General features: G+C 44.8%; 2 protein-coding genes and 1 non-coding gene across 7 annotated transcripts in view; 2 read left to right on the top strand and 1 right to left on the bottom strand.

Annotated features, from left to right (window-relative positions):
• The first annotated feature begins 226 nt into the window (after positions 1 to 226).
• Camlg (calcium modulating ligand) lies at positions 227 to 12,190 on the top strand. Of its 3 annotated transcripts, none has more exons than XM_045152759.1 (4): positions 227 to 418; positions 3,296 to 3,753; positions 8,309 to 8,374; positions 11,572 to 12,190. In XM_045152759.1, the coding sequence occupies exons 1-4, from the start codon at positions 247 to 249 to the stop codon at positions 11,761 to 11,763; spliced, it is 888 nt and encodes a 295-aa protein (XP_045008694.1). In that variant the 5' UTR covers positions 227 to 246; the 3' UTR covers positions 11,764 to 12,190. The 3 variants fall into 3 exon arrangements, with proteins under 3 accessions (XP_045008694.1, XP_045008695.1, XP_004665128.1); XM_004665071.2 differs by having other exon boundaries at positions 230 to 418; positions 3,293 to 3,753; XM_045152760.1 differs by lacking the exon at positions 8,309 to 8,374 and having other exon boundaries at positions 228 to 418; positions 3,293 to 3,753.
• Positions 12,191 to 13,661: 1,471 nt separating this feature from the next.
• On the bottom strand, positions 13,662 to 13,765 carry LOC123461855. The gene has a single exon (XR_006637919.1). It is a non-coding gene; the product is annotated as a U6 spliceosomal RNA (small nuclear RNA).
• A 7,427-nt stretch (positions 13,766 to 21,192) lies between these two features.
• The window catches only part of Ddx46 (DEAD-box helicase 46), a 46,192-nt gene continuing 40,072 nt past the window's right edge, over positions 21,193 to 27,312 (top strand). Inside the window, exons 1-2 of one of the 3 annotated variants that reach the window (XM_004665072.2) lie at positions 21,193 to 21,367; positions 26,619 to 26,807. In XM_004665072.2, coding sequence (XP_004665129.1) covers positions 21,351 to 21,367; positions 26,619 to 26,807 — 206 coding nt within the window. In that variant the 5' untranslated portion in view covers positions 21,193 to 21,350. The remainder of the gene's footprint in view (positions 21,368 to 26,618; positions 26,808 to 27,312) is intronic. The other 2 variants (XM_045152089.1, XM_045152088.1) reach the window with 2 other exon arrangements.

Below are 27,312 nucleotides of genomic sequence, written 5' to 3' on the forward strand. Positions count from 1 at the left end.
GAGAGCCACGTGCGGCGAGGCTCTGCAAGCAGCCAGCATTGCCCTCATCAAAAATGGCGGCCAGGGACTCGCGCGCGGGGCCCTGGGAACGGCGCCATTTCCGGCGGCGCGCGCACGCCCGGCCCGCAGCCCAGGCACCCTGCCCGGGGGCGGGTCTACAGTGGGCGGGGGCCGCGCGTTCCGTGACCGCGTTCTGCACCGCTGCCGCCCCGCTCGCGCTGTGGAGGGAAGGGAGGAGGAGGAAGGATGGAGTCTGCGATTGCGGCTGCCGACGGCGGCGACAGGCCCGAGGCCGCGGCGGGTTCCGGCCTGTCCGCCTCCCAGCGTCGGGCCGAGCTGCGGCGGAGAAAGCTGCTCATGAACTCGGAGCAGCGCATCAACCGCATCTTGGGCTTCCACAGGCCCGGCGGCGGCGCGGGTGAGAGCGCGGGGTCTCCCTGTGTCCCGCCCGCCCCCTCTGCACCTTCAACCCCCTTCCGGCCTCTCTAGTCCGCTGACCCCGGGACCCGAGGCCCTGGCCTCCGCCCGTCCTCCTTTCCCGCCGTCGTCCTCACGTCTTAACCCCGGTTTCCGCGGGCGCCCCGTCCTGACGTCGTCCCCCCCGCCCCGGGCCACCAAGCCTGGGCCTCGGAGTCTCTGCTCAGTTACCTGATTCAGCCCTCGTCATCCTTTCCTGCCCCCCTCGCCTTTCTTGAAGGACGCATTTTATTCCCCAGACCGCTCAGGGACATCGTTTTCCTTTCCCTCTCTTCCAGATGCTCCAGTGCCTTCCCTGTCTCTTTCCTTCCTTCCATTCTCCCATCCTTCCTTCCCTCTCTCTTTGCAGTCTAACTCTTGTTCTCGCACATCAGCTTGCTTGCTCTGTAGATCAGGGACCGTGTGTCATGTCTAGGCTGTGTTTAGTGCTCTCGACACACCTATGGGTCTTATTAGAAACTGAATTTATATGAGTGAACGCTGTATATACCTCAACAACTGTAATGTGCCCGTCTGAGATTTCATCAGTTGAGATGACTATATTCTTTTTAGTAACTGTATCTAACCAAGGAAAGTCCTTATTTTTTTTTGTCCAAAGTCATGTCCAGTATTTTTTTTTCTTCATATGAATACAATTGAACACTCGCTGTTTTAAGTTTCTTTTAAGTTTATGTTGGGGTGTGTCCTGTTATAATTGGCATTTAGCAAGCTCTATCCAGCTTGTTAGTGACTTCTATGAGGTATTACGGTTCTGAACTTACAAACAGTGTGAAAAAGAATTAGGAGCACCATTTTCAATTTCTGCTAAAACAATAGAAGAATTTTTTTTCTGTAATGATCAATATAAGGACATTTGCTGTTTCTCAAATGATTGTTCTTAAAGTATTTTCTGTATTTTTTTCTTTTCCTTTGAAAAATTTATCCATCTTTAAAAGCTTTTTAAAAATCCCAAACAGCCTCCTTACAACTGCTTAAGTGCTTGCTAATGGCTGCCTGATGATATAAACAGTGGTTTTAGGTATGCCACACCCTGTGCTCACAGGATTCAGGACTCAGAAATCTAGTTTTAATTTAAAAAGATGTAGTTGTTTTATATAATTTAGCCAAATAAACATGTTCAGGCAATGCATGCATACCTCTGGTATATATTATCCATGAAATGCTATCTTACTGCTTATTCTATACCTTAATAGTTTTCCCAGTCTGCTCACTAATCTCATTCCATAGCCACAAAATTTCAATAATTTTCCTGTGACAGAATACTCATTTAAGATGCTGTATTTTTAAATTTTATTTTATTTTTATATTTTGGGTTTTCAAGGTAGGGTCTCACTCTAGCCCAAGCTGACCTTAAATTCACTATGGATTTCAGGGTGGTCTCAAACTCACAGCATTCCTCCAACCTCTGCCTCCCCAGTGCTGGGATTAAAGGTGTGTGCCACCACACCCGGCTTTTGTTTGTTTTTTAAGGTAGTGTCTTGCTCTAGCCCATGCTGACCTTGAATTTCCCAGCAAGATGCTGTATTTTAAGAGTGTCGAGGAAGGAACTAGTTTTGTTTATTTTATTTAGTTTTTCGAGGTAGGGTCTCACTGTAGCCCAGGTAGTTTATTTATTTATTTATTTTTAAATTATTTTAATTTATTTATTTGAGAGCGACAGGTACACAGAGAGAGAATGGGTGCACCAGGGCCTCCAGCCACTGCAAAGGAACTCCAGACCCGTGCGCCCCCTTGTGCATCTGGCTAACTTGGGTCTTGGGGAATTGAGCCTTGAACCGGGGTCCTGAGGCTTCACAGGCAAGTTCTTAACCACTAGGCCATCTCTCTAGCCCAGGTAGTTTAGTTTTTAAAACCATTTTCATTTATTTATTTGAGAGAGAGAGAGAGTGGCAAATAGAAAGAGAATGGGTGCTCCTTGGTCTCTAGCCACTGCAAACAAATTCTTGACACATGCATCACCCTGTGCTTCTGGCTTTATCTGGATACTGCGGAATTGAACCTGGGTCCTTTGGCTTTACAGGCAAGCATCTTAACCACTAAGTCACATCCCCAGCCTTAATTATTTATTTTGGTTTTTCAAGGTGGGGTATCACTCTAGCTAAGGCTAACCTGGAATTCACTGTGTAGTCTCAGGGTGGCCTCAAACTCACGGCAATCCTCCTACCTCTGCCTCCCAAGTGCTGGGATTAAAGGTATGTGCCACCATGCCTGGCTATTTTTTTTTTTTTTTTTTAAATTTTTATTTATTTATTTGAGAGCGACAGACACAGGGAGAAAGAGAGAAAGACAGATAGAGGGAGAGAGAGAGAATGGGCGTGCCAGGGCTTCCAGCCTCTGCCAACGAACTCCAGATGCGTGTGCCCCCTTGTGCATCTGGCTAACGTGGGACCTGGGGAACCGAGCCTCGAACCGGGGTCCTTAGGCTTCACAGGCAAGCGCTTAACCGCTAAGCCATCTCTCCAGCCCCTGGCTATTTTTTATTATTCGCAAGCAGTGGGGAGAGAAAGGAAGAATTGACTTACCAGGGCTTCTTGTCATTGCAGCTAAACTCCAGATGCGTGTGTCACTTTGTGCGCGCATCTGGCTTTACCTGGGTACTGGGTAGTCAAACCCAGGCTGTCAGCTTTGTAGGCAAGTGCCTTAACTACTGAGCCATCTTTCCAGCCTCCTTTTTTTTTTTTCCTTCAGGATCAGTATTTATTTTGATTCAGAGAGCCACATCCTAGTAGCAGCAGTATACTTTTAAGTATTAGTGTATAAGGTGTTTGCTAGGATGTAACACACAATGACTTTAATTTCTTTTTTTCTCTCCTAGAAGAAGAGAGTCAAGCAAAATCAAAGCAGCAGGACAGTGACAAACTGAACTCTCTCGGTGTTCCTTCTGTTTCCAAGCGGGTAGTGCTGGGTGATTCAGTCAGTTCCGGGAGCACTGACCGGCCTGGTGGTGTGGCTGAGGTCAAGGGTACCCAGCTGGGAGAGAAACTGGACTCATTCATGAAACCACCAGAATGCAGCAATGATGTCAACCTTGAGCTCCGGCAGCGGAACAGAGGGGACCTGACAGCAGACAGTGCGCAGAGGGGCTCGCAGCACGGCTTAGAACAGTACCTTTCCAGGTTTGAAGAAGCCATGAAGCTCCGGAAGCAGCTGATCAGTGAAAAGCCCAGCCAGGAGGATGGAAGTTCCACAGAAGAGTTTGACTCCTTCCGAATATTTAGATTGGTGGGATGCGCTCTTCTTGCACTCGGAGTCAGAGCTTTTGTTTGCAAATATTTGGTAAGAAAAGGGCTGTAAACCATCCACTAGAGAATTGGAATTTGGTTATAGTAATGGGTACTTTTTTTTTTTTTTTTTTCCCAAGTTAGGGTCTCACTCTGTCCCAGGCTGACCTGGAATTCACTATGTAGTCTCAGGCTGGCCTCAAACTTACAGCGATCCTCCTACCTCTGCCTCCTGAGTGCTGGGATTAAAGGCGTGTGCCACCATGTCTGGCTTTTTTGGTAATGGGTACTTTTTAAAAATACTTTGTTTTTATTTATTTATTTGAGAGAGAGAGAGAATGGGCGCACCAGGGCTTCCAGTCACTGCAAATGAACTCCAGATGCATGCACCACCTTGTGCATCTGGCTTTTGTAGGTCCTCGGGAATCAAACCTGGGTCTTTTGGCTTTGCAGACCAGCTCCTTAACTGCTAAGCCATCTCCCCAGCCCAGTAATGGGTACTTTTAACCCATAGGATTCAATGTCATACAAGTATCTTCGAGACCTATAAGGTTGTTTGGAAGTCTAATAATGTGCTTTGTTATTCCTCTTAATTATAATATTTTTATATTTAATACTTAATATTTACTATTTTTATTTTAATATTTATTTATTTATTTATTTATTTGAGAGCGACAGACACAGAGAGAAAGACAGATAGAGGGAGAGAGAGAGAATGGGCGCGCCAGGGCTTCCAGCCTCTGCAAACGAACTCCAGACGCGTGCGCCCCCTTGTGCATCTGGCTAACGTGGGACCTGGGGAACCGAGCCTCGAACTGGGGTTCTTAGGCTTCACAGGCAAGCGCTTAACCGCTAAGCCATCTCTCCAGCCCCTATTTTTATTTTAATTAGAATAGGAATAATTACTCAAGTTCTTCTATGTAGAAGATACTTTTTTTTTTTTTTTGGTTTTTTCAGGTAGGGCCTGACCTGGATTTCACTATGTAGTCTTAGGGTGACCTGAAACTCACAGAGATCCTCCTACCTCTCCCTCCGAGTACTGGGCTTAAAGGCATGTGCCACCACGCCTAGCAACTTATTTATTTATTTTATTTTATTTTTTCAAGGCAGGGTCTCACTGTAGCTCAGGCTAACCTGGAATTTACTATGTAATCTCAGGGTGGCCTCAAACTCAATGGCAATCCTTCTGGCTCTGCCTCCTGAATGCTGTGATTAAACGTGTGCACCACCATGCCGGCTGAGTGTGCCACCTTGTGCGCACGTACCAGCTTGCGCACTTGTGTCACCTGTGTGTCTGGTGTATGTGGGAACTGGAGAGTGAAACATGGGTCCTTAGGATTTGCACGCAAGCATGTTAACCACTAAGCCATCTCTCCAGCCCCCAAATGGTTTTTAAAATCATTTATTTTTATTTATTTACTTATTTATTTTTTTTTTTTTTGCAAATATTTTCTTAGCTAGAGTCTCTTCAGTAGACTTGGTCTTTTTTTTCCACAGCAAAGATCAGTGGCGCTTTTAACATGTGAAGCAAGAGGGTTGCTTTTTTGTCTTATCTAAAAACTCTGCTTTCAGGCTTTTAAAGCTGTGTCTCATTTTTGGGTAGGTGTGTTTTTGTTTTTTTTTTTTGATTTGGTTTTCTGGTTTCATGACCAGCTGTTTAGTTTTTGCTCTGTACTGCTGTGCAATAATGTTTGCTTCTTTGTTCTCTTTATGATCACTGCCATTTGAGAAATAATTATGTAAATTAAATGCCATTTTGATAGCAGCCAGACCACCAGGGTGTTTTATCTATAGTAAGTTTTATTTATAGTATGAACAGCCTGTTATGTGAGGGCCCAGGCTGTATGAGTTAAGTGCCCTGAACTCTGAGGGAGGAATGGCGTCTGTTTCGAGGTGCGGGGCCTTTGATGCATGCTTAGGTTGTTAATTCACGTCTTCCGGCTGAGGAAGATGTACTGCATGTTGTAGTGTGAATGGGTCACTATGTAATGCTTTATTTTGCCCATGAAGACCTGGAACTCAACTCTAGTCCCAGGCTGGCTTTGAACTCACAGAGGTCCTCCCACCTCAGCCTCTTGAGTGTGAGTGCTGGGACTACCATGCCGACCTCTTAATACTCCTAATTTAAAAGATAAGGCTGGAGAGATGGCTCAGTTGGTACTACCCAAGTCTGACTCTATAAACCTTGTGAACAGCAGGGTGTGGCCGTGCATGTCTGTATCAGTCCCACAAAGGGGAGCAGACCAGGTCATCGCTGGGGTTGGTGAAAAGTAGCAAGTTCTGGCACGGGTACAGTAAGAAACCCAGCTCAAACAAGAACGTGCGCTGGGAAGGAGAGGATTGCTGTCACAAGGCAAGCACATGGTGCTCAGCAAGGGCATGCACACGTGCAAGCGCTACACCACACGCACCACGTTACATATGCCCCTTCCCGACCCCCCCAAAAAAGAGGTTTTGGACTGGGTGTGAGAGCACAGCCTGTAACCTACAACTCTGGAGGCTGAGGAAGCAGGAACATAAGTTCAAGGCCAGTCTGATGCTTCAAGACCAGGTGGCCCAGCATCTGACAGTGAAAGCAAAGGACTTCTTCTAGACCAGCTTGGATTCCATAATGAGAATCCATCTCATAAAAAGAAAAACAGGCCAGGTATGGTGCAATTGCCTTTAATCCCACACTTGGGAGGCCAAAGTAGGAGGAGTGATGTGAGTTTGAGGACAGACTGGGACTACATAGTGAATTACAGATCTGCCTGGGCTAGAGGGAAACCCTACCTCAAAAAAAAAAAAAAAAAAAAAGAGAGAGAGAGAGAGAGAGATGGCTTAGTAGTTAAAGCATTTGTCTGTGAAGCCAAAGGACCCAGGTTCAATTCCCCAGGACCCACATAAGCCAGATGCACAAGGTGGTACATGAGTCTGGAGTTTGTGTACAGTGGCTGAAGGCTCTAGCACACCCATTTTCTCTCTTTCTCTCTCTCTGTGTGTGTCTATCTCCCTCTATCTTTCTCTCTCAAATAAATAAAATAAAGAAAGAAAAAACAAACAGAAAAACTACTGGGTGTGGTGTTGCATGCCTTTATTCCCAGCACTTGGGAGGCAGAGGTAGGAGGATCACTGAGTTTGAGGTCACCCTGAGAGACTATATAGTGAATTCTAGGTTAGCCTTGGCTAGAGTAAGACCCTACCTCCACAAACCAAAAACCTGTTTTTTTTTTTTTTTTTTTGAGGTAGGGTCTCACTCTGGCTCAGGCTGACCTGGAATTCACTATGTAGTCTCAGGATGGCCTTGAACTCTTGGCGATCCTCCTACCTCTGCCTCCCGAGTGCTGGGATTAAAGGCGTGCGCCACCACGCCCAGCTAAAACCTGGTTTTAAAAGACATTTTTATTTATTTATTTGCAAGGAGAAAGAGAGTGAGAAAAGAAATAATGGGCATGCCAGGGCCTCCAGCCACTGCAAATGAACTCTAGATACATGTGACACTTTGTGCATCTGGCTTTACTTGGGTCTTGGGTAATTGAACACAGGTCATAAAGCTTTGCAGGCAAGCACCTTGACCTGAGCAACTGTCTAGCCTGAAAAACAATTTTAGTTTTCATCATAGGGATTTGCTGTAGCCCAGCTGACCTGGAATTCACTATGTAGTCTCAGGATGGCCTTGAATTCATGGTCTTCCTCTGCCTCCCAGGTGTGCTGAGATTAAAGGCATGCACTACCATGCCTGGCTGAAAAACAATGTTTATATGAGAGAAGACATTTTGGAGAACGTTGAAAGATCATATCAGCTGAGAAATATGTTTATTTTTTGGTTTTTCAAGGTAGGGTCTCACTGTAGCCCAGGCTGACCTGGAATTCACTCTATAGTCTCACGGTGGCCTAGAACTCACTGTAATCTTATCTCTGCCTCCCAAGTGCTTGCTTGGATTAAAGGTGTGCACCACAAAGCCCAGCTTTTTTGTTTGTTTGTTTGTTTGTTTTTGTTTTTTCCGAGGTCGGGTCTGTAGCCCAAGCTGACCTGTTTCCTGTATGCTGGGTTTAAAGGCGTGCACCACCACGCCCAGCTTTTTTTAAGTAATTAGTTTGACAGAGAAAGACGGGGAGAGAGGGAGAGAGAATGGGCGCATCAGGGCCTCCAGCCCCACTGCAGAGGAACTCCAGATGCGTGCGCTCCCTTGTGCATCTGGCTAATGTGGGTCCTGGGGAATTGAACCTAGGTCCTTTGGCTTTGCAGGCAGACATCTTAACCACTAAGCCATCCCTTCCACACTTTTTTTGTTTTTTTTTTTTTTTGAGGTAGGGTTTCACTATAGCCCAGGCTGACCTGGGATTCACTATGCAGTTTCAGGGTGGCCTCGAACTCTCAGCCTCTCTTCTGCCTCCCAAGTGTTGGGATTAAAGGTGTGTACCATCACGCCCAGCTTTGAGAAATATGTTTTATGGCTAGAAACTCAAATGTCTTTATTGTCTTCCCCCTTCTGCAAAAACAAGATTATTTGCAGACATTAAATTATTTTACTGTAATGTTTTGCTTTTTTATTTTATAACTTTGGTTGGTTTATTGTGGTCTGATTGATTCTGTTGGAAAAATTGAATTTTATCTTCTATCTTCACAGTCCATATTTGCTCCGTTTCTTACTTTACAACTTGCATACATGGGACTATACAAATACTTTCCCAAGGTAAATTTCAATCTTTTCTAAATTATGATGTATTTAGATTGAATCATGCCTAGCTCATTTTAAGAACATAAGAAAGAAAAATGTTCTGCTTGTGGTCTGAGTCAGTACTGCTCAAAGTGTGGTCTCTGCTGGTGCTGATATTTAGATGGTTTGTGTCTGAGAGGCATTAATTCCAAAAGTGAGAAAACGTCATAGCAATTTGATATCACTGTTAACATTTTAATCATATGTATGTATATTTAAAAATATTTATTTATTTGAGAGAGAGAGAGAATGGGCACACTAGGGCTTCCAGTCACTGCAGACAAACTCCAGAGCATGCACCACCTTGTGCATATGGCTTTACACAGGTATTGGAGGCTAGAACCTGGGTCCTTTGGCTTTGCTGACAAGTACTTTAACTACTCAACCAGCTCTTCAGGATACACACACACACACACACACACACACACACACACTTAATTGTATTTATTTATTTGAGGCCAAGAAAGACAGAGAGAAAAAGGCAGACAGAGAGAGTGAGTATGGGTGCATCAGGGCCTCCTGCCACTGCAAATGAATGCCAGTTGCATGCACCGTTTTATGTGGGCACTGGGAAATTGAACCTAGGCTCTCAGGCCTTGCAAACAAGCACCTTTAACAGTTGAGTCATCTCTCCCACCCCTTAATTATATTTCATACTATTTTGTTGTGTGATATGTTAGTGGCAAAGATGATGCTTCATCTTAGGCTGTGAATACTATCTGTCCAAAAAGTGTGTGTTTGATTAGTAAATGTAACACACTGGACATGGTGGCACACACCTTTAATCCCAGCACTCTGGAGTCAGAGGTAGGATGATCACCGTGAGTTTGAGGCCATCCTGAGAATATATAGTGAATTCTAGGTCAATCTGGGCTAGAGTAAGACCCTTCCTTGAGAAAAGAGACCAAAGAAAGCAAACTAACAACAGTGTGACTATACCCAGGTCTGTGAGCTCACTATAACAACTGGGCGGGACCAGGATGCACCTCAGTGGCAGAGTTATTTTCTAGCGTGTGCTCAAAATTGCTCCCCTGCAACCCCTCAAAAAAAAAAAAAACAACAACGAAAAAAAAACTGTGGGCTGGAGAGATGGCTTAGCAGTTAAGTGTTTGCTTGTGAAGCCTAAGGACCCCAGTTCAAGGCTCTCTATTCCCCAGGACCCAGGCTAGCCAGATGCACAAGGGGGTGCATGTGTCTGGATTTTGTTTGCAGTGGCTGAAGGCCCTAGTGTGCCCATTCTCTCTATTTGCCTCCTTCTCCCTATGTCGCTCTCAAATAAATAAAAATGAACAAAAAATTTTTAAATGAAGTCACACACAAGTCTGGCTTTAACAATCCTGCCTTCATCTCCCCAGTGCTGGATTACCTGCAAGCACCACTTAGCCTGGCCAACAGATCAGGTCCCCTCTGCTGTCAGGCAGGCCAAGCCCGTGGGGTGGAGCATACATCTGCAGTCAAGAAGACTGTCACCATCACCCTCTCCGTAGTACTTGCCGAGTATTTCTCAAACTCAAATCCATTTTATTTTAAAAATTAATATATTTTTTTGTAGACAAAATGAATTGTAACTTTTTTTTTTCCCCAGTAGGGTCATATTCTAGCTCAGGCTGACCTGGAGTTCACTAGGTCATCTCACTTGCCTTTCACCTACCTCTGCCTCCTGAGTGCTGGGATTAAAGGTGTACAACACCACGCCTGGCTTGTTAAATGTATTAAGTTAAATTACTTATTAAGTGTGGGGGGGCAGAGGGAATTAACATGGGATTTTTTTTATAATCATGGAAAATGCTAATAAAAATTTTAAAAAAGTGAAAAAAAAAGAAAAAAATACTTATTAAATTAATTAATTTATTAATACCCAGCCTTACAAAGCTTCTTAATTTTTTGCTTGCTTGTTTTTTTTTTTTTTTCAAGGTAAGGGTTTCATTCTAGCCCAGGCTGACCAGGAATTAACTCTGTAGTCTCAGGGTAGTCTTGAATTCCTGGCGATCCTCCTACTTCTGCCTCCTGAGTGCTGGGATTAGAGGTGTGAGCCACCATGCCCTGCTCAAAATATATTAGTTTTTAAAAATTATTTACTTATTTATTTGAGAGAGGAAAAAAAGGCCGATAGAATCGGCACACCAAGGCCTCCAGCCACTGCAAACAAACTCCAGATGCATGCACTACCATGTGCATCTGGCTTACATGGGTACTGGGGAATCAAACCTGGGTCCTTAGGCTTTACAGGTAAGCACCTTAAGTGCTAAGCCATCTCTCCTAATTTTTCTTTTTTTCTCGAGGTAGGGTTTCACTCTGACACAGGCTGATGTGGAATTAACTCTTGGTGGCCTCAAACTCACAGCAATCTTCCTACCTCTGTCCCCCAAGTGCTGGAATTAGAGGCATCCACCACCATGCTGGCTTTCCTAAATTAAAAAAAAAAAACTAATTTCTTTATTTATTTGAGAGAGAGGCAGATAGATAGAGAATGGGTGCTCCAGGGCCTCTAGCTACTGCAAACCAACTCTAGAAGCATGCACCACCTTGTGCATCTGGCTTATGTGGGTTCTGGGGAATTGAACCTGTGTCCTTTAGCTTTGCTGGCAAGAGCCTTAACTGTTAAGCCATCTCTCCAATTCTTTACACAGTTTACATGAAACTCTAAGGTCATTTCTCTCTTTGAGTGTCAGTCACACATAATCCACTTTCATGCATTTATGTCTTGGCTAGTAATGTTTTTTCCTGTTTTTGTCTCGTATTATATAGCTCTTAAATAGTTGGTTATGTCTTGTAATACAAGACATAAATGATGCATTTATAAAACTTTTGCTAGTAAGTATGTTGTTTGCAGGTGGGTGTGTTGGTACATGCCTTTAATCCCAGCACTCAGGAGGCAGAGGTAGGAGGATTGCTGTGAGTTTAAGGCCAGCCTGAGACTACATAGTGAATTCCAGGTCAGCCTGAGCTAGAGTGAGACCCTACCTCAAACAAACAAACAAAAAAGAATGTTATTCGCTATTGCCTAGTAAATTTCCACTATATTATATTCTCAGTAAATATTGACATGTTAATTGTTTTGAAATTTCGTTAGCAGTCTTACAAAATAATTTGGAAAAGTATCATGGGTCATGTTTATAGATCTGAGCTATGTAGTCCGCTGAGGGCTGAAGATTGATGTGCCTCTGTTGCAGGGAGAAAAGAAAGTGAAGACCACAGTGCTCACAGCAGCTCTTTTGTTATCTGGGATTCCTGCTGAAGTGATAAATCGATCGATGGATACCTATAGTAAAATGGGTGAAGTCTTCACAGACCTTTGTGTCTACTTTTTCACGTTCATCTTTTGTCATGAACTGGTGGATTATTGGGGCTCTCAAGTACCATGAAGGCTGAAGAACTCAGAGTTTTCAAAGTGAAAATCAATTTCTCTTCAATATTGCAATGTTTCAGAAGGAGGCAAATTGCTTTACACCTTTATGTAATTCTTTTAATTTACAGGGACTGTAAAACGACTTTATTAGGTTCCCTGAATTAAAGGGGTTTGTGAATGTACTAGTACTGCTGAGTAACTAGATGGGGTAATGATTATTATTGATCATTATTGGTTGTCCTTATTTAATTAGACTCTCAGCCACATACCTTCCTCCTCACTTCTGAGATGTACGCTTCCTGTTTTGGAGACTAAGGTCTGTTTGTAGGAGAGTAGATAAACATGGTCTCAGCAGCCCTAAAGGTCTATTTCTTGTATTTCTGTCATTTTGTCCTGAGATATAAAACCCATCTTAAAAATAAAGCGAAAAGAATTGTATTGTTGATTGTGGTATGCCACGCACCTGGCTTGGTTTTACTTTTTTGGTGTGTGCATGTGTATGAATGCAGGTGCACGCATGCTCTTCTATGTGTGGAGGTCAGAGGACAACTTTTGCCTTCTACTTTATTTGAGACAGGTTCTCTCATTTGTTCATTGCTGGATACCAGGGTAGCTGATATACAAGCTTCCAAGAGATTCTCTAGTTTCCACCTCCCCTCTGGCTGTAGGTTTGGCGAATTCACAGAAGCCTGCTGTGGTGGCAAGCTTTTATGTGGGGTCTGGGACCTGAACTTAGGTATTCAAGGCAAAAGTGCTTTGTCTGCCACCTCCCTAGCTCCTAGCTCCTACATTCTTTTTTTTTTTTTTTTTTTTGGTTTTTCGAAGTAGCGTTTCACTCTAGTCCAGGCTGTTTTGGAATTCACTATGTAGTCTCAGGGTGGCATCAAACTCAGGGTGATTTTCCTACCTCTGCCTCCCAAGTGCTGGGATTAAAGGTGTGTGCCACCACGATCAGCAGCTCCTACATTCTTTAAAGATTAAAAACCTAAAATCTTATTGATGTATAGATTTTTAAAATTTTTTAAAACTTTTTATGTATTTGAGAGAGAAAGAGGCAAAGAGAGGGAGAGACAGAATGGGCATGCCAGGGCCTCCAGCCATTGCAAACAAACCCCAGACACATGCTCCCCCTTGTGCCTCTGGCTTACATGGTGTTGCAGTCTGGGTCGCATTGCTGGTAGAAATCACCCAACCAAGAGCAGCTTCTGAGAAAAAGAGGTTTATTTGGCTTACAGGCTCGAGGGGAAGCTCCACGATGGCAGGGGAAAACGATGGCATGAGCAGATAGTGGACATCACCCCCTGGCCAACAGAAGATGGACCACAGCAACAGGAGGGTGTGCCAAACACTGGCATGGGGAAACTGGCTATAAAGCCCTTAAGCCCGCCCCCAACAATACACTCCCTCCAGGAGGCATTAATTCCCAAATCTCCATCAGCTGGGGAGCTAGCATTCGCAACACCTAAGTTTATGGGGGACACCTGAATCAAACCACCACACATGGATCATGGGGAATCTAACTGAGGTCCTTTGGCTTTGCAGGCAAATGCCTTAACCGCTAAGCCATCTCTCCAGCCCTTAAAAATTATTTTTAAGGTTTATTATTATTATTAGTAAGATGTATTGGTACCCTTTTTTCCCTTGTCCCTGCCCCCATTCTTGTTTGTGATGCTTCTCAGTTGGGTCAACAGGTATTCCCCATGAGATTATGGTTGATGCATTGTGGGAGCAGTAGTCTATTATTTTGTCTGGGAAGAGAATGCCTCTGGGCATGATGTCACAACCAGTGACTCTTATAATCTTTCCACCCCATCTTCCGCAAAATTCCCTGAGCTGTGGTGGGTGAGTTTTAAGTCTATTTCAGTGATGAGCTATTAGGAGCCCTTTGGATCTCTGCTTTGGTAGGTGTTGAGTAAGAATATGGAAGGCTTCATGAATTTGTGTGACATCCTTGTGCAGGGGCCATGCTAATCCTCTCTGTGTCACTCCTATTGTATATGTGCTGCTGAAATGAGTACAGTTTTTTCTTTTCTTTTTTTTTTTTTCTGAGGTGGGGTCTTGGTGTAGCCCAGACAGACCTGGAATTCACTCTGGAGTCTCAGGATGGCCTCGAACTCACAATGATCCTTCTACCCCTGCCTCTTCCTAGTGCTGAGATCAAAGGCGTGCGCCACACACCTGGCTTGCTGTATTTTTTTAAAAAGTATTTTTATTTGACAGAGAGGAAAAGAGAGAGAATGGGCATGCCAGGGCATCCAGCCACTGCAAACAACTCCAGATGCATATGTCACCTTATGTATCTGGCTTATGTGGGTCCTGGGGAATTGAACCTGGGTCCTTTGGCTTTGTAGATAAGTGCCTTAGTTGCAAAGCCATCTCTCTAGCCCGTGTTTATTTTAATTTTTTTTTTTTTACTTGGGATTAGAATAACAAGGATATGTACAGATGTGATGGTATCCATCTCTAATCTTAGCAGTCAAGAGTCTGAGGCAAGGGCTGGAGAGACGGCTTAGTGGTTAAGCGCTTGCCTGTGAAGCCTAAGGACACAGGTTCAAAGCTTGACTCCCCAGGACCCACGTTAGCCAGATGCACAAGGGGGCACACGTGTCTGGAGTTCATTTGCAGTGGCTGGAAGCCCTGGCGTGCCCATTCTCTTCATCTACCTTTCTCTCCCTCCCTCTCTGTCACTCTCAAATAAATAAATAAAACGAGCAGAAATATTAAAAAAAAAAAAAAAAAAAAGAGTTTGAGGCAAGCCAGAAGGCAAGATCCTCCCAAAAAAAAAGGAGCTGTAGAGATGCCTTATTGATTAAGGCATTTGCTGGCAAAGCCCAAGGACCCAGGTTTGATTCCCCATAAGCCAGATGTTCAAGGTGTCACATGTGTCTGAAGTTCATTTGCAGCAGCTGAAGGCCCTGGTGCGCCCATTCTCTCTCTCTCTCTTTCAAATAAATAATTTTTTTTAAACAAAAAGGGTCTGGAGAGGGCTGCAGAGATGGTGTAGCGGTTAAGTGCTTGCCTGTGAAGCCTAAGGACCCTGGTTCAAGGCTCAATTCCCCAGGACCCACGTTAGCCAGATGCACAAGGGGGTGCAAGCATCTGGAGTTCATTTGCAGTGGTGGGAGGCCCTGGCGCGCCCATTCTCTCTCTCTCTGTCTATTTGTCTCTTTCTCTCTCTGTGTCTGTTGCTCTCAAGTAAATAAATAAAAATTAAAAGCGGGGGCTGGAGAAATGAGATGGCTTAGTGGTTAAGGCACTTGCCTGCAAATCCAAAGGAGCCAGGTTCAATTCCTTAGTACCCACGTAAAGCCAGATGCACAAGGTGGTGCATGGATCTGGAGTTGGTTTGCAGTGGCTGGAGGCCCTGGTGTGCCCATTCTCTCTATCTGCTTCTCTCTCTCAAATAAATAAATAGATAGAATACTGCTGGGTGTGGTGGTGCACACCTTTAATCCCAGCAGTCAAAAGGCAGAGGTAGGAGCATCACTGTGAGTTCCAGGCTACCCTGAGACGACAGAGTGAATTCCAGGTAATCCTGGGCTATAGCAAAACCTTAACTTGAAAAACCAAAATAGAAAAAAAAAAAAACAACAAAATATTATGGTGGCACACGCCTTTAATCCAGCACTCGAGAGGCAGAGGTAGGCGGATCACTATGAGTTCAAGGCCACCCTGAGAATCCATAGTGAATTCTAGGTCAGCCTGGACTAGGGTGAAACCCTACCTCAAAGAAACAAAGAAACAAAAAAGAAACTTAATAAAACCCAAGAGACAAAACATGTTTCCTGATTTCATAATGAACTTGGTGCCTAGAGAACTTAAATGTATCCTTCCCCTAATTAATTTCTGGAAAACCACTCTGTCAAATCCAGGACCTAGTACTTCAGGTAATTTTTTCTGTGGAGATGTGGACGACACCCCAGATAAGATATCAACAAAGGATCAAAGTAACCATGCAGCCATAATCCACCTTGGTGAACGAGTGAGTTGACAGGGGTTACTTAAGGAGCATGGAAGACTCCGAGGCAGCTGCATCACCAGAAAGCCCACACCGACATGGGTAACTGCTCACCAACAACCCTGGAGCTCTCTGGAAGACCTGAAGCCACCTACCTGTCTTGCAGTCAGTTCAGCTGGTCCCCAATCATTGTCACTGTTTGTATATCCTAGAGGAGGGATTTTGTAAATCTTGAACTATTTACTTCCCTAAATCCTAAGAGATTCATTCCATCGAAGGGAATATTTCAATTCAGAGGAAATTGCTATCTAGCACCTAGCTAGGTAAACACTTCACAAAAGTGCTAAATCCCCAACCCTAGCACTAGTGGTCTTGAATTGTATGTTTATTAAAATTGTTCCTTAAAAGATAAAAGCAGGGGTTTTAAGCGCTTGCCTGTGAAGCCTAAGGACCCCGGTTCGAGGCTCGGTTCCCCAGGTCCCACGTTAGCCAGATGCACAAGGGGGCGCTCGCGTCTGGAGTTCGTTTGCAGAGGCTGGAAGCCCTGGCGCGCCCATTCTCTCTCTCTCCCTCTATCTGTCTTTCTCTCTGTGTCTGTTGCTCTCAAATAAATAAATTTAAAAAAAATTAAAAAAAAAAAAAGATAAAAGCAGGGGACTTCCAGTTAAGATGGCAGCATAGGACCCAAGCCAAAGCAGCTCAGGGGAGAAAAAGCCAAAAAAGCCCCAGCAAAATACATTCTTCTACTAGAAAGTGAGGTATATAAGAAATTACCAAATGTAGCAGGGAAGGAGAAGAGATTCACCGTGTCCAGAGCCCACTGAAGCAGGCAGAGGCAGCTCCAGCAGTGGCGGCACCAGGTCTGCGGGGCCACAGCTGCAAAGCTCAGCCTGAGCCACAGGAAAAGCCAGGTGAGGGGATTATCCACTCACATTGGAGCTCCTTGTGTACTCAAGAAACGTGAAGGGGGGACAGCAGGGAAGAGCAGAGGAGCAGCTTGTGAGGAAGAGGATCACAAGGACCAGCAGGAAAACAGCCACCATCCACAGCCTCCCCTCCCCCACTGCCAGCACAAGCTCCAGAGACCTGGGCAAGGGAGCTCACAGCACCCAGCTCCGGTGACCAGAGCAGCGATCCAGCAACCCAGCCAGCCTACTTGAACCCACAGTGCACCAAAAAGGGACCCAAGCAGGAGCGCAGCATAATTGAGAACAAAACCATCCCAAAAGATAACTGGGATTACACCAGGTCAGTACCTGCCAAATAAGCCTCGTATACAGGCTTGAATTGGAAGTGGTAATTGCACCTTCAATATCAGGATAAATTATATGTTAAATCTGATGGATGGATGGATCTGCCATTCTTTTTTTTTTTTTTTTTTCGAGGTAGGGTCTCATTCTAGCCCAGGCTGACCTGGAAATCACTATGGAGTCTCAGGGTGGCCTTGAACTCACAGTGATCCTCCTACCTCTGCCTCCCAAGTGCTGGGATTAAAGGCGTGCGCCACCACACCCGGCGGATCTGCCATTCTTAAATAAGCTATATTTGGTGCTTGTCATTTGTTGTTTCCTGACTTATTGTGCCTTTGTTTCCTCTTCTGTTGTTCATTAGGGAAGGGTCTCAGTTGGTCACAAGCTGACTTGGAACCCTCAACAGACCAGAAATCTTAGCTTCCTAGTTAACAGGATTAAGGGTGTGGGACAACACACACGCTAAGGGATTGAGATTTTGTTAGAGGATCTGGTTGTCATAATACCTACTCTTGCATAAATATTCTGTGCTATTTTTCATTGAATATGTACATTGCTTAGTTAAATTTTAGAATCTGCCTGTATTTTGTTCCACTCAGCCTATTTGAATACTCTCATAGCAGGCAAACCCAACACCTAGGGTCACTTTTGTAGATACTCTGAGAGTCTTGAGAACCACACCTAGCACCTTAAGCTCCTACCCTGAAGATATATAACATCAGATTGACTGATATATCTAATAATACTACAGCTAATTAGAAAATCCAAGCATTAAATTAATCCAAGATGCAAAAATATACACATTATAACACAAGAAACATCAAAAATCAAGACAAGGGCTGGAGAGATGGCTTAGCGGTTACGTGCTTGCCTGTGAAGCCTAAGGACCCCGGTTCGAGGCTCGGTTCCCCAGGTCCCACGCTAGCCAGATGCACAAGGGGGCGCACGCATCTGGAGTTTGTTTGCAGAGGCTGGAAGCCCTGGCGCGCCCATTCTGTCTCCCTCTATCTGTCTTTCTCTCTGTGTCTGTTGCTCTCAAATAAATAAATAAATAAATAAAGATAATGAAGAATGAAATATTTAAAAAAAATCAAGACAATATAAATCTACCAAAAAGTATTAATGCATCAGAAATGACCTCCAGTGAGAATGAGTTAGTGGAAATGCCTGAGAAAGATTTCAAAAGAATGATTATAAGGGCTGGAGAGGTGGCTTAGCGGTTAAACGCTTGCCCGTGAAGCCTAAGGACCCTGGTTCGAGGCTTGATTCTCCAGGACCCACGTTAGCCAGATGCACAAGGGCGCGCACGCGTCTGGAGTTCGTCTGCAGTGGCTGGAGGCCCTGGCGTGCCCATTCTCTCTCTCTCTCTATCTGCCTCTTTCTCTCTCTGTCACTCTCAAATAAATAAATAAAAATGAACAAAAAAAAATTAAAAAAAAATGATTATAAATATGCTGAAAGAAGTTAAAGAGGAAATCAAAGGAATGAAAGAGGAAATCAAAGGAACCAAAGAAGACACAGGAAATCAATTTAATGAAATAAAGAAGTCAATATAAGACATAAATAAGGAAATAGAAATAATAACAGAAAACCAGTCAGAAATACTAGCAATGAAGAACACAGTGAAATTTAAGAAAAAAAAAAATGTAGAAAATCTCACCAGTAGAATGGATAAAGGAGAGGACAGACTATCTAAGTTAGAAGACCAGGTAGCAGATCTAATACAACCCAACAAAGAGAAAGACAAAGTAATAGGAAAGTATGAATGGGAATTTCAAGATATTCGGGATGCTATGAAACTATGTTGAAAGCAGTTAGAGAGAAAGATCAAGTTACATACAAAGGCAAGCCCATCACAGAAGATTACTCAACACAAACTTTAAAAGCCAGAAGGGCTTGGCGTGATGTATTCTAAGTTCTGAAAAATAACAACTGTTTACCAAGGTTACTTTATCCTGCAAAGCTACCCATTCAAAAAGAAATAAGGACATTCCACAACAAAAGCAGGCTAAAGGAATATTTGAAGACAAAACCAGCTCTACAGAAAATACTTGAAAGAATCCTCCACACTGAAGAGAAAGAAAAGCACACATACAAGGAATCTGGGGGGGGAAAAAAAAACATACTCAAATACTTGTTAATACAAGAGAGCAAAGGTAAAACTGGAAGAACTACAAAAATGGCAAAAATAAATACACAACTTTCAATATCTCTTAATAGCAACAGCCTCAATGCCCCAACCAAAAGACATAGAGGTTTGCAGAGTGGGTTAAACAGCAGGATCCTTCAACTTGTTGCCTCTAAGAAACTCACTTTTCTACAAAGGATGGACACTATCTTAGGGTGAAAGGTTGGAAAATGGTGTTTCAAGCAAATGGGCCTGGAAAACAAGCAGGGGTTGCTATCCTAATATCTGACAAGGTATACTTCAGTCCAACATTAGTTAGGAAAGATAAGGAAGGTCATATTATATTGATTTTTTTTTTTTTTTTTTTTTGGTTTTCCGAGGTAGGGTCTCATTCCAGCCCAGGCTAACCTGGGATTCACTATGCAGTCACAGGGTGGCCTTGAACTCACAACAACCCTCCTATCTCTGCCTCCTGAGTGAGATAAAGGCATATTCCACCTTGCCTGACCTCTAATCTCATTTTTAAAGTAAAATTGATCGTATAATGTACATGTAATAGGAAAGTACTGTTTCTTTTTTTTTTTTTTTCGGTTTTTCAAGGTAGGGCCTCACTCAAGCTCAGGCTGACCTGGAATTCACTAGTCTCAGGGAGCCTTGAACTCATAGTGATCCTCCTACCTCTGCCTCCCAAGTGTTGGGATTAAAAGTGTTTACCACCCTACCCAGCTATTTTTTTTACTTTTATTTTAGAGAGAGACAGAGAGAGTGAGAAAATTGGCATGCCAAGGCTTCAGCTACTGCATTCAAACTCCAGACAATTTTACCACCTAGTGGGCATGTGCAACCTTGTTCTTGCCTCACCTTTGTGTGTCTGGCTTAATGTGGGATCTGGAGAGTTGAACATGGGTCTTTAGGCTTCACAGGAAAGCACCTTAACAGGTAAGCCATCTCTCCAGCCCTAATTTTTAAAATTTATTTTTGTTTATTTGAGAGAGAAGCCCACAGATAAAGAGTGTATGCGTGTGTGTGTCTAAGAGAGACAGAAAACTTGGTGTGGTGGCACACACCTTTAATTTTAGCACCCAGGAGACAGGTAGGAGGATCACTGTGAGTTTGAGGCCACTCTGAGACGACAGAGTGAGTAAACGGGCGCACAGGGTCTTCAGCCACTGCAACAAACTCTAGATGGATATGCTACCTTGTGCACGTCTAGCTTACATGGGTCCTGGGAAATTAAACCTGGGTCCTTTGGCTTTGCAGGGAAGCGCCTTAACTGCTAAGCCATCTCCCCAGGCCAAAAGTAATGATTTACAATGGGCGTGGTGGCGCATGCCTTCATCTCAGCAATGTGGAGGCTTAGGTAGGAGGGTCATTTGTGAGTTGAGGCCAGCCCCGAAGTACAAGTCCCAGGTCAGCCTGGTCTACAGTGAGACCCTACCTTGAAAAACAAAACAAAAAACAACAACAACAAAAGATATTCTTGGGCAGGAGAGATGACTCAGCAATTAGGGCACTTTCTTACAAAGTGACAACCGAGGTTCAATTCTCCAGTAGCCAGGTAAAGTCAGATGCAAAAGTGTTGCAGGCATCTGGAGTTCATTTGCGTCGTCTGGAGGCCCTGGCATGCCCATTCTCTCCGTCTCTCTTCTATCTCTCTTTGCTTCCAAAAAAATAAATATTTAAGAAATGATAATCTTAGCCGGGTGTGGTGGTGCACGCCTTTAATCCCAGCACTCAGGAGGCAGAGGTAGGAGATCCCCATTTGAGGCAACCCTGAGACTACAAGAGTGAATTCCAGGTCAGCCTGCGCTCTAGTGAGACCATACCTAGAAACCCTTCACCCCCCCCCAAAAAAAAAAAAAAAAACCAGCAACAACAAACAAACAGGTTGTAGCGCTCCAAAGATCCTTTCCTCCAGGGTGGACCAGACTGAGGCCGAGGGACCAACCAGACTCCATTGCACCCATCAGCCCAGCGAGGGCATCTCCGCCAGGTGCAGCGCGGCGGGTGTGCGTCCTCCGACCGGTAGGTGGCGCTGCGCGAAAGCAGCGACTTCCTGCGGGCGGTTTCCTTCCTGCCGCGGCCGGGGCCTTTCGGTCTTATGGGCGTTTGCCGCGCTGGAATGACGGCCTCCTCCGGGGCTGCTGCGGCTTCTTAGGACCAGCCCTTCCTCGGCGCCCGCCCGTGCTCCGTGACCTCCTCCTTCGCCCTTGTTCGCCGGCGCGCGGTCCCCGAGGACGAGGCTTCCGTGCAGCCCCGCCGGCAGCATGGGCCGGGAGTCGCGGTGAGTGTGGGCGGCGACCTGGGGTCGCTGGGGAGGAGAGGAGAGGAGGGAGTTGGACGGTGGCGCGGCCATGGCTCCAGCGCCCCACCGGTGAGCAGCCGCCGCGGCCGGGGCATGACTGTGTTGGGGCGGCGAAGGTCACCGACGATAACCCCTGAGCTGCCAGCAAGCCGGCCCGAGCCCCGGGTGCGGAAACCATCCATCGTCTGCGGAGTTGCCTCCGCCTGGGAGCGTGCAGCCTTGTCTCTCCTCTGTAGGGATCCCGTTGGGAAGTCCCATCGCCTTGCGTTGGCATCATTTCTCAGCACTCTTTTCGGTTTTGATCTGCCCAGGTCCTTGGAAAAGGGGCGCGCGGGCAGACCTGTTTGCCTCTCCGTGCAACACTGCTTCTTCTGGGTTAAGGTTAAATAAAATACTTGTTGCGCGGACATTGACTTCCAGGATAGACTTCGTCTTTCTTTGTGACCTGCTTTTCAATCTTTCTGAAACGGTGCGCGGAGAGAGCTTATTTTCGACTCCTTCAAAACTTTAGATCGCTGATGCAATGATTCGAGACCTTGCGATTTTTAATCTTAAAATACAGCTATTAGGGATGGAGGGGGGGATAGGAGGAGGGGACGAGAATCAACAAAAACAAGCCGGGCATGGTGGCGCATGCCTTTAATCCCAGCGTTCTGGAGGTACAGGTAGGAGGATCGCTGTGAGTTCGAGGCCAGCCTGAGACTCCATAGTGAATTCCAGGTCAGTCTGGGCTAGTGTGAGACCCTACCTTGATAAACAAAACACACACACACACACACACACACACACACACACACGACAACAACAACGAAAACACCTGTTGTTTGCTATGTGTTTAGCAGTGTCAGGAAGATGCTGTGGGATGGTGTATGGAACAATGAAAGTTTACTACATTTTTTTAAAAATTTTTTTTAAATTTTAATTTATTTGAGAATGACAGACACAGAGAGAAAGACAGATAGAGGGAGAGAGAGAATGGGCGCGCCAGGGCTTCCAGCCTCTGCAAACGAACTCCAGACGCGTGCGCCCCCTTGTGCATCTGGCTAACGTGGGACCTGGGGAACCGAGCCTCGAACCGGGGTCCTTAGGCTTCACAGGCAAGCGCTTAACCGCTAAGCCATCTCTCCAGCCCTTTGTTTGTTTTTTATGTCTTTGGAGGTAGGGAGGTTTGTGTCTGGAGGAGCACGTTGTAAGGAGTCCTACCCTTCCTTTGACTCTCACATTCTTTCTGCCACCTCTTCTGCAACGGTCCCTGAGTCATGGAAGGTGTGATAGAGATATTTCAGTGCTGAGCTCTCCTCTGTCATTTCTCAGCACCATGGTTCCTTCTGAATCATCCGGTCACTGCCATCTGAAAAGAGAAAGTTCTCTAATGAAAAAGTGAGAGTAGCATTAATATAAGGGTATGAACATTAAGAGAAGTGCTTACTGGGCAGTTTGATGCGCATAGTATATACATTTAGCTACAGCAGACGTTACACCCCTAGGGCTCATGACTACCCCTGTTGTAGGTATCAGGGATGTATTCCCTCCCATGGAGTGGGCCTCCAGTCCAGTTAGAGGGTGGTTGGTTTCCTGCATAACAGATGTGCCACTAGCCTGTGCCACTTTATGTATCTGACTTTGTGTGAGTGGCTTGGGAATTAGACCCAGACTTGAAAGCTTTGCAAGCAAGTGCCTTTAACTGCTGAGCCATCTTCTCACCCATTGTTTTACTTTTTAATGCTAACTGTAGTTTATTGAGATATAACTAACATTCAGGAAAATGGACACAAAGTGAAATTTAGCAAATATATAAACTGTGTAGCCTCATCTAAATAAAAATAAAGAATATTAACTACAGTAACTTCCTCTGAAGGTTTTTTTTTTGTTTTGTTTTGTTTTTTGTTTTGGAGGCAGGACTCTCACCCTGCCTGACCTGGAACATTCACTCTGTAGCCTAGGCTGATTCTCCTACCTCAGCTTCTTGAGGGCTGAGAACAAAAGTATGAGCCTACCACACCTGGCCTATGGAGGTCATTTATATCTCTCAGAAGTCATTGCTATTCATCTGGCCACCCAAACTAGGAAGCTGAAAGTGGTATTTTGACTCTTTTTTTTCCCCCCCTTTATTGCCTCCTTCCCACTAAATCCTGCAGCCATTTTCCATTTCTCCTCTTCCTAATTTAATTACAATCCTTATCATTTATTGCTGAGATTCATACATCTGCTTCAACTTGATTTCCTCCCTGAATCATCTTTCATCTTGCTGTTCTAATCATAAGGTCATTCCATCTCTCATACTGATTGGGGAATGATGCTTCTGAAAATAGTGGGGCTGGAGAGATGGCTCAGAGGTTAAAGGTGCTTGCTTGAAATATCCTAAGATTGTGTCATTCTGTGACTTAATCTCTACTGGTTCACATTGCTTCCAAGATGCAAGCCACACTCTTCAGGCAGCCTCCAGGACATTTCACAGGAAGATCCGCCTTAGCCCGTTAGCCTTCTGCCATACCTTTGTGCTTTCAGTTTGTCCAGGGAATGGTGAGAGGCTCAGAGGCTTGCCTCCAAAGCCAAGAACCCATGCAAGCCAGATGCCCAAGGTGGCAAACGTGTCTGGAGTTCGTTTGTGCAGTGGTTGGAGGCCCTGGTTTGTCTGTTCTCTACCTGTCTGCCTCTTTCTCAAATGAATAAATAAATATAAAATATTTAAAAAAAGAAAAGAAATAGCCCCAAAGCCCAGTTTGCCATTTTATTTTTATTTATTTATTTGAGAGAGGAAAAGAGGCAGAGAGAGAGAGAGAGAGAGAGAGAGAGAGGGAGGGAGGGAGGGAGGGAGGGAGGGAGGGAAAGAAAAAGAAAGAATGGGAATCAGAACCGAGCTTCTCTGGCTTTGCAGAGAAGCACCTTGGCGGCTAAGCCATCTCTCCAGCCCCAGTTTGCCTTTGTATGTAGCTTTCATGAAGGACAAATGAAAGAGATCCAGAAAAGGCCCCAAAAGTGAACAGATTGGTTTAAATTTTCCAGATAAGAATTTGTGAGCCTCTGAGGATTTTGAGCAAGAAATTGGCAATGGGCTGGGCATGGTGGCCCACACCTTTAATCCCAGCACTTGGTAGGCCACAGTAGGAGAATCACTAGAAATTCAAGGCCTCCCTGAGACTACATAGTGAATTCCAGATCAGCCTAGGCTAGAGTAAGACCCTACCTGGAAAAAACAAAAGTAAATAAATAAAGTAGAATTCTAAGCCCATTATTTTATTTTATTTTATTTATTCCAGGCTGACCTGGAAGTCAATATATAGTCTCAGGGTGGCCTTGAACTCGTGGCAATCCTCTTGCTTCTGCCTCCCAAGTGGTGGGATTAAAGGCGTGTGCTACCATTCCCAGCTTAGCATTCTACTTTAGGAAAGATTGCCCTAACAGCAGTAAGTCATTTAAGAGAATAAGAGAGAGGCTGGAGAGATGGCTCAGTGGTTAAGGCATAAAGCCTAAGGACTTTGGTTCTATTCCTCATAATACCTAAAGCCAGATGCCCAAGGTAACACATGTGTCTGGAGTTTGTTTGCAGTGATTAGAAGCCCTGGTGTGTCCATTTTCTCCTTCTGTGTATATATCTGCACAACACCTCACATACACATGTAAATAAATAAAATATTAAAAGTATAGAACAAGGGACTTGAAATAGGAAGACCAGGAGTCTAGAATAATGTGCTGAGTAAGTTGTGCAACAGTGACTGGAAAGTCTGAGGAGTGGCACCAGGTGAAAGGGAGAACAGAGATGGGATTTGGTGTTGTATTGATTGTGTAGAATGAGAAAGAAAAATACTGTAGGTCACTGATGTTTTGAGCCTAGTGACTAGAAGTTGTGAAGACAAATGGTTTGGGCGGAGAGTAAATGTAACAAGTTTGTTTCTACACACTGAATTTGATAATAGTTGTATTTATTCTCTAGTAGTATTATCCAGGTTTTGTTGTTTCACTATTTATTTAATTTATTTTTTCATTTGAGAGGAGAGAAGTAGGGGGAGAGAAGTAGGGGGAGAGCAAGAGAGAGAATGGGCACACCAGGGCCTCCAGCCACTGTAAATGAACTACCTTGTGCATCTATCTGGCTTACGTGGGTCCCGGGGAATCTAACCTGGGTCCTTTGGCTTTGCAGGCAAACACCTTAACGGCTGAGCCATCTCTAACCCTCACTTTTTTTTTTTTTTTTTTTAATTTGCAAGTAGAGAGAGCACAGAAGGGAGGGAATGGGCACTCCAGGTGCATATGACACTTTGTGCATCTGGCTTTAAGTGTGTACTGGGGGATGGAATATGGGCTGTCAGGTACCTTTAACTGCTGAGCCATTTCTCCAGCCCTGTCTCCCCTCTACCCCGGAAGGGTCTCATTCTAGCCTTAGGCGGATCTGGAACTCACTGTGTGTGTGTGTATGGGTGCTACAGGGTGTCTTGGCAGTGCAAATGAATACCAGATGTTTGTGGCACGTTTAGCATCTGGCTTACACGGGTCTTATGGGAATTAAACCTGGGCCAGCAGGCTTTGCAAGCAAGTGCCTTTAGCTTCTGAGCCATCTGCCTAGCGCCCTTTAAAAAATTTTTTTTTTTGAGGTAGGATCTTGCTGTAGCCTAGGCTGACCTGGAATTCTCTATGTAGTCTCAGGGTGGCCTCCAATTTATGGTGTTCCTCCTACCTCTGCCTCCCGAGTGCTGGGATTAAAGGCGTGCGCCACCACCCCCGGCTAAAAAAATTTTTTTTTTAAAGCTTTTGCATGAGTGCATATGCAACAGAGCCCCTTTAACCACTGAACCATCTCCCTAGTCTAGTTGCTTTATTTAGAGATGGGGTTATTCTCTGTTACCTGGGATAGCCTTGAACTTTTACCCTCAAGTTATCGTCTTTCCTCGGCCTCCTTAGTAGTTGGCCTAGCAGATGTACTACACGCCTGCCTCAGTAGCTTCTTACTTACTCAGAAGAAAGGCAAAGTTTTAATAATGGCCTGTGAGGCTTTCCTTGTGTGGCTGCTTTGTTGTGTCTCTGGCTTTGTCTCATGGTGCTGTGGGTCATTCAGAAGAAGGAGGATCATCGTGAGTTCAAGGCCAGCCTGTGACTACAGTGAATGCCAGGTCAGCCTGGACTAGAGCAAGACCCTACCTCAAAAACCCAAAATAAATAAATAAATAAGTAAAAAGAAAAATGAAATGCATACTGTTTCCTAAATTTAATCTTTGATTGATTCCTGTTCTAGCCACTATCGCAAGCGGTCAGCATCACGGGGACGCTCTGGAAGTCGATCGAGGAGTCGCTCACCCTCAGACAAAAGAAGCAAACGTGGAGATGACAGACGGTCTAGAAGTCGAGACAGAGACAGGAGGAGAGAGAGGTCTCGGAGTCGAGATAAGAGAAGATCACGGTCAAGGGACAGGAAGCGTCTGAGGTAAGACATTCATCTCTGACAGACCAGTGATAAATTGGCCTTCACAGATCAACTGGGTGTCTCCAGAAGTATTTTCAGATTGGAATTTAATAGCTTATTTGTGCCCACTCTTCTATCCCCATTGTTTTTATTTAAAAAATTTTAAAAATTATTTTTATTTATTTAGTTGAGAGAGGGAGATATACAGAAATAGACAGGTAGAGAGAGAGAATTGGCATGCCAGGGCCTCCAGCCGCTGCTAACAAATTCCAGGTGCGTGTGCCATCTTATGCATCTGGCTTATGTGGGTCCTAGGGAGTTGAACCCGGGTCCTTTGGCTTTGAAGGGAAGCCCCTTAACTGCTAAACTATCTCTCCAGCCCCATTCTTTTTTTGGGGGTGGGGTGGGGTGGTTTGGTTTTTCAAGGTGGGGTCTCACTGTATAGCCCAGGCTGACCTGCAATTCACTATGTAGTCTCAGGGTGGTCTTGAACTCATGGCTATCCACCTACCTCTGCCTCCCAAGT

The sequence above is a fragment of the Jaculus jaculus genome, chromosome 6 (assembly GCF_020740685.1).
Source record: "Jaculus jaculus isolate mJacJac1 chromosome 6, mJacJac1.mat.Y.cur, whole genome shotgun sequence".
Lineage (NCBI taxonomy): Eukaryota > Metazoa > Chordata > Mammalia > Rodentia > Dipodidae > Jaculus > Jaculus jaculus.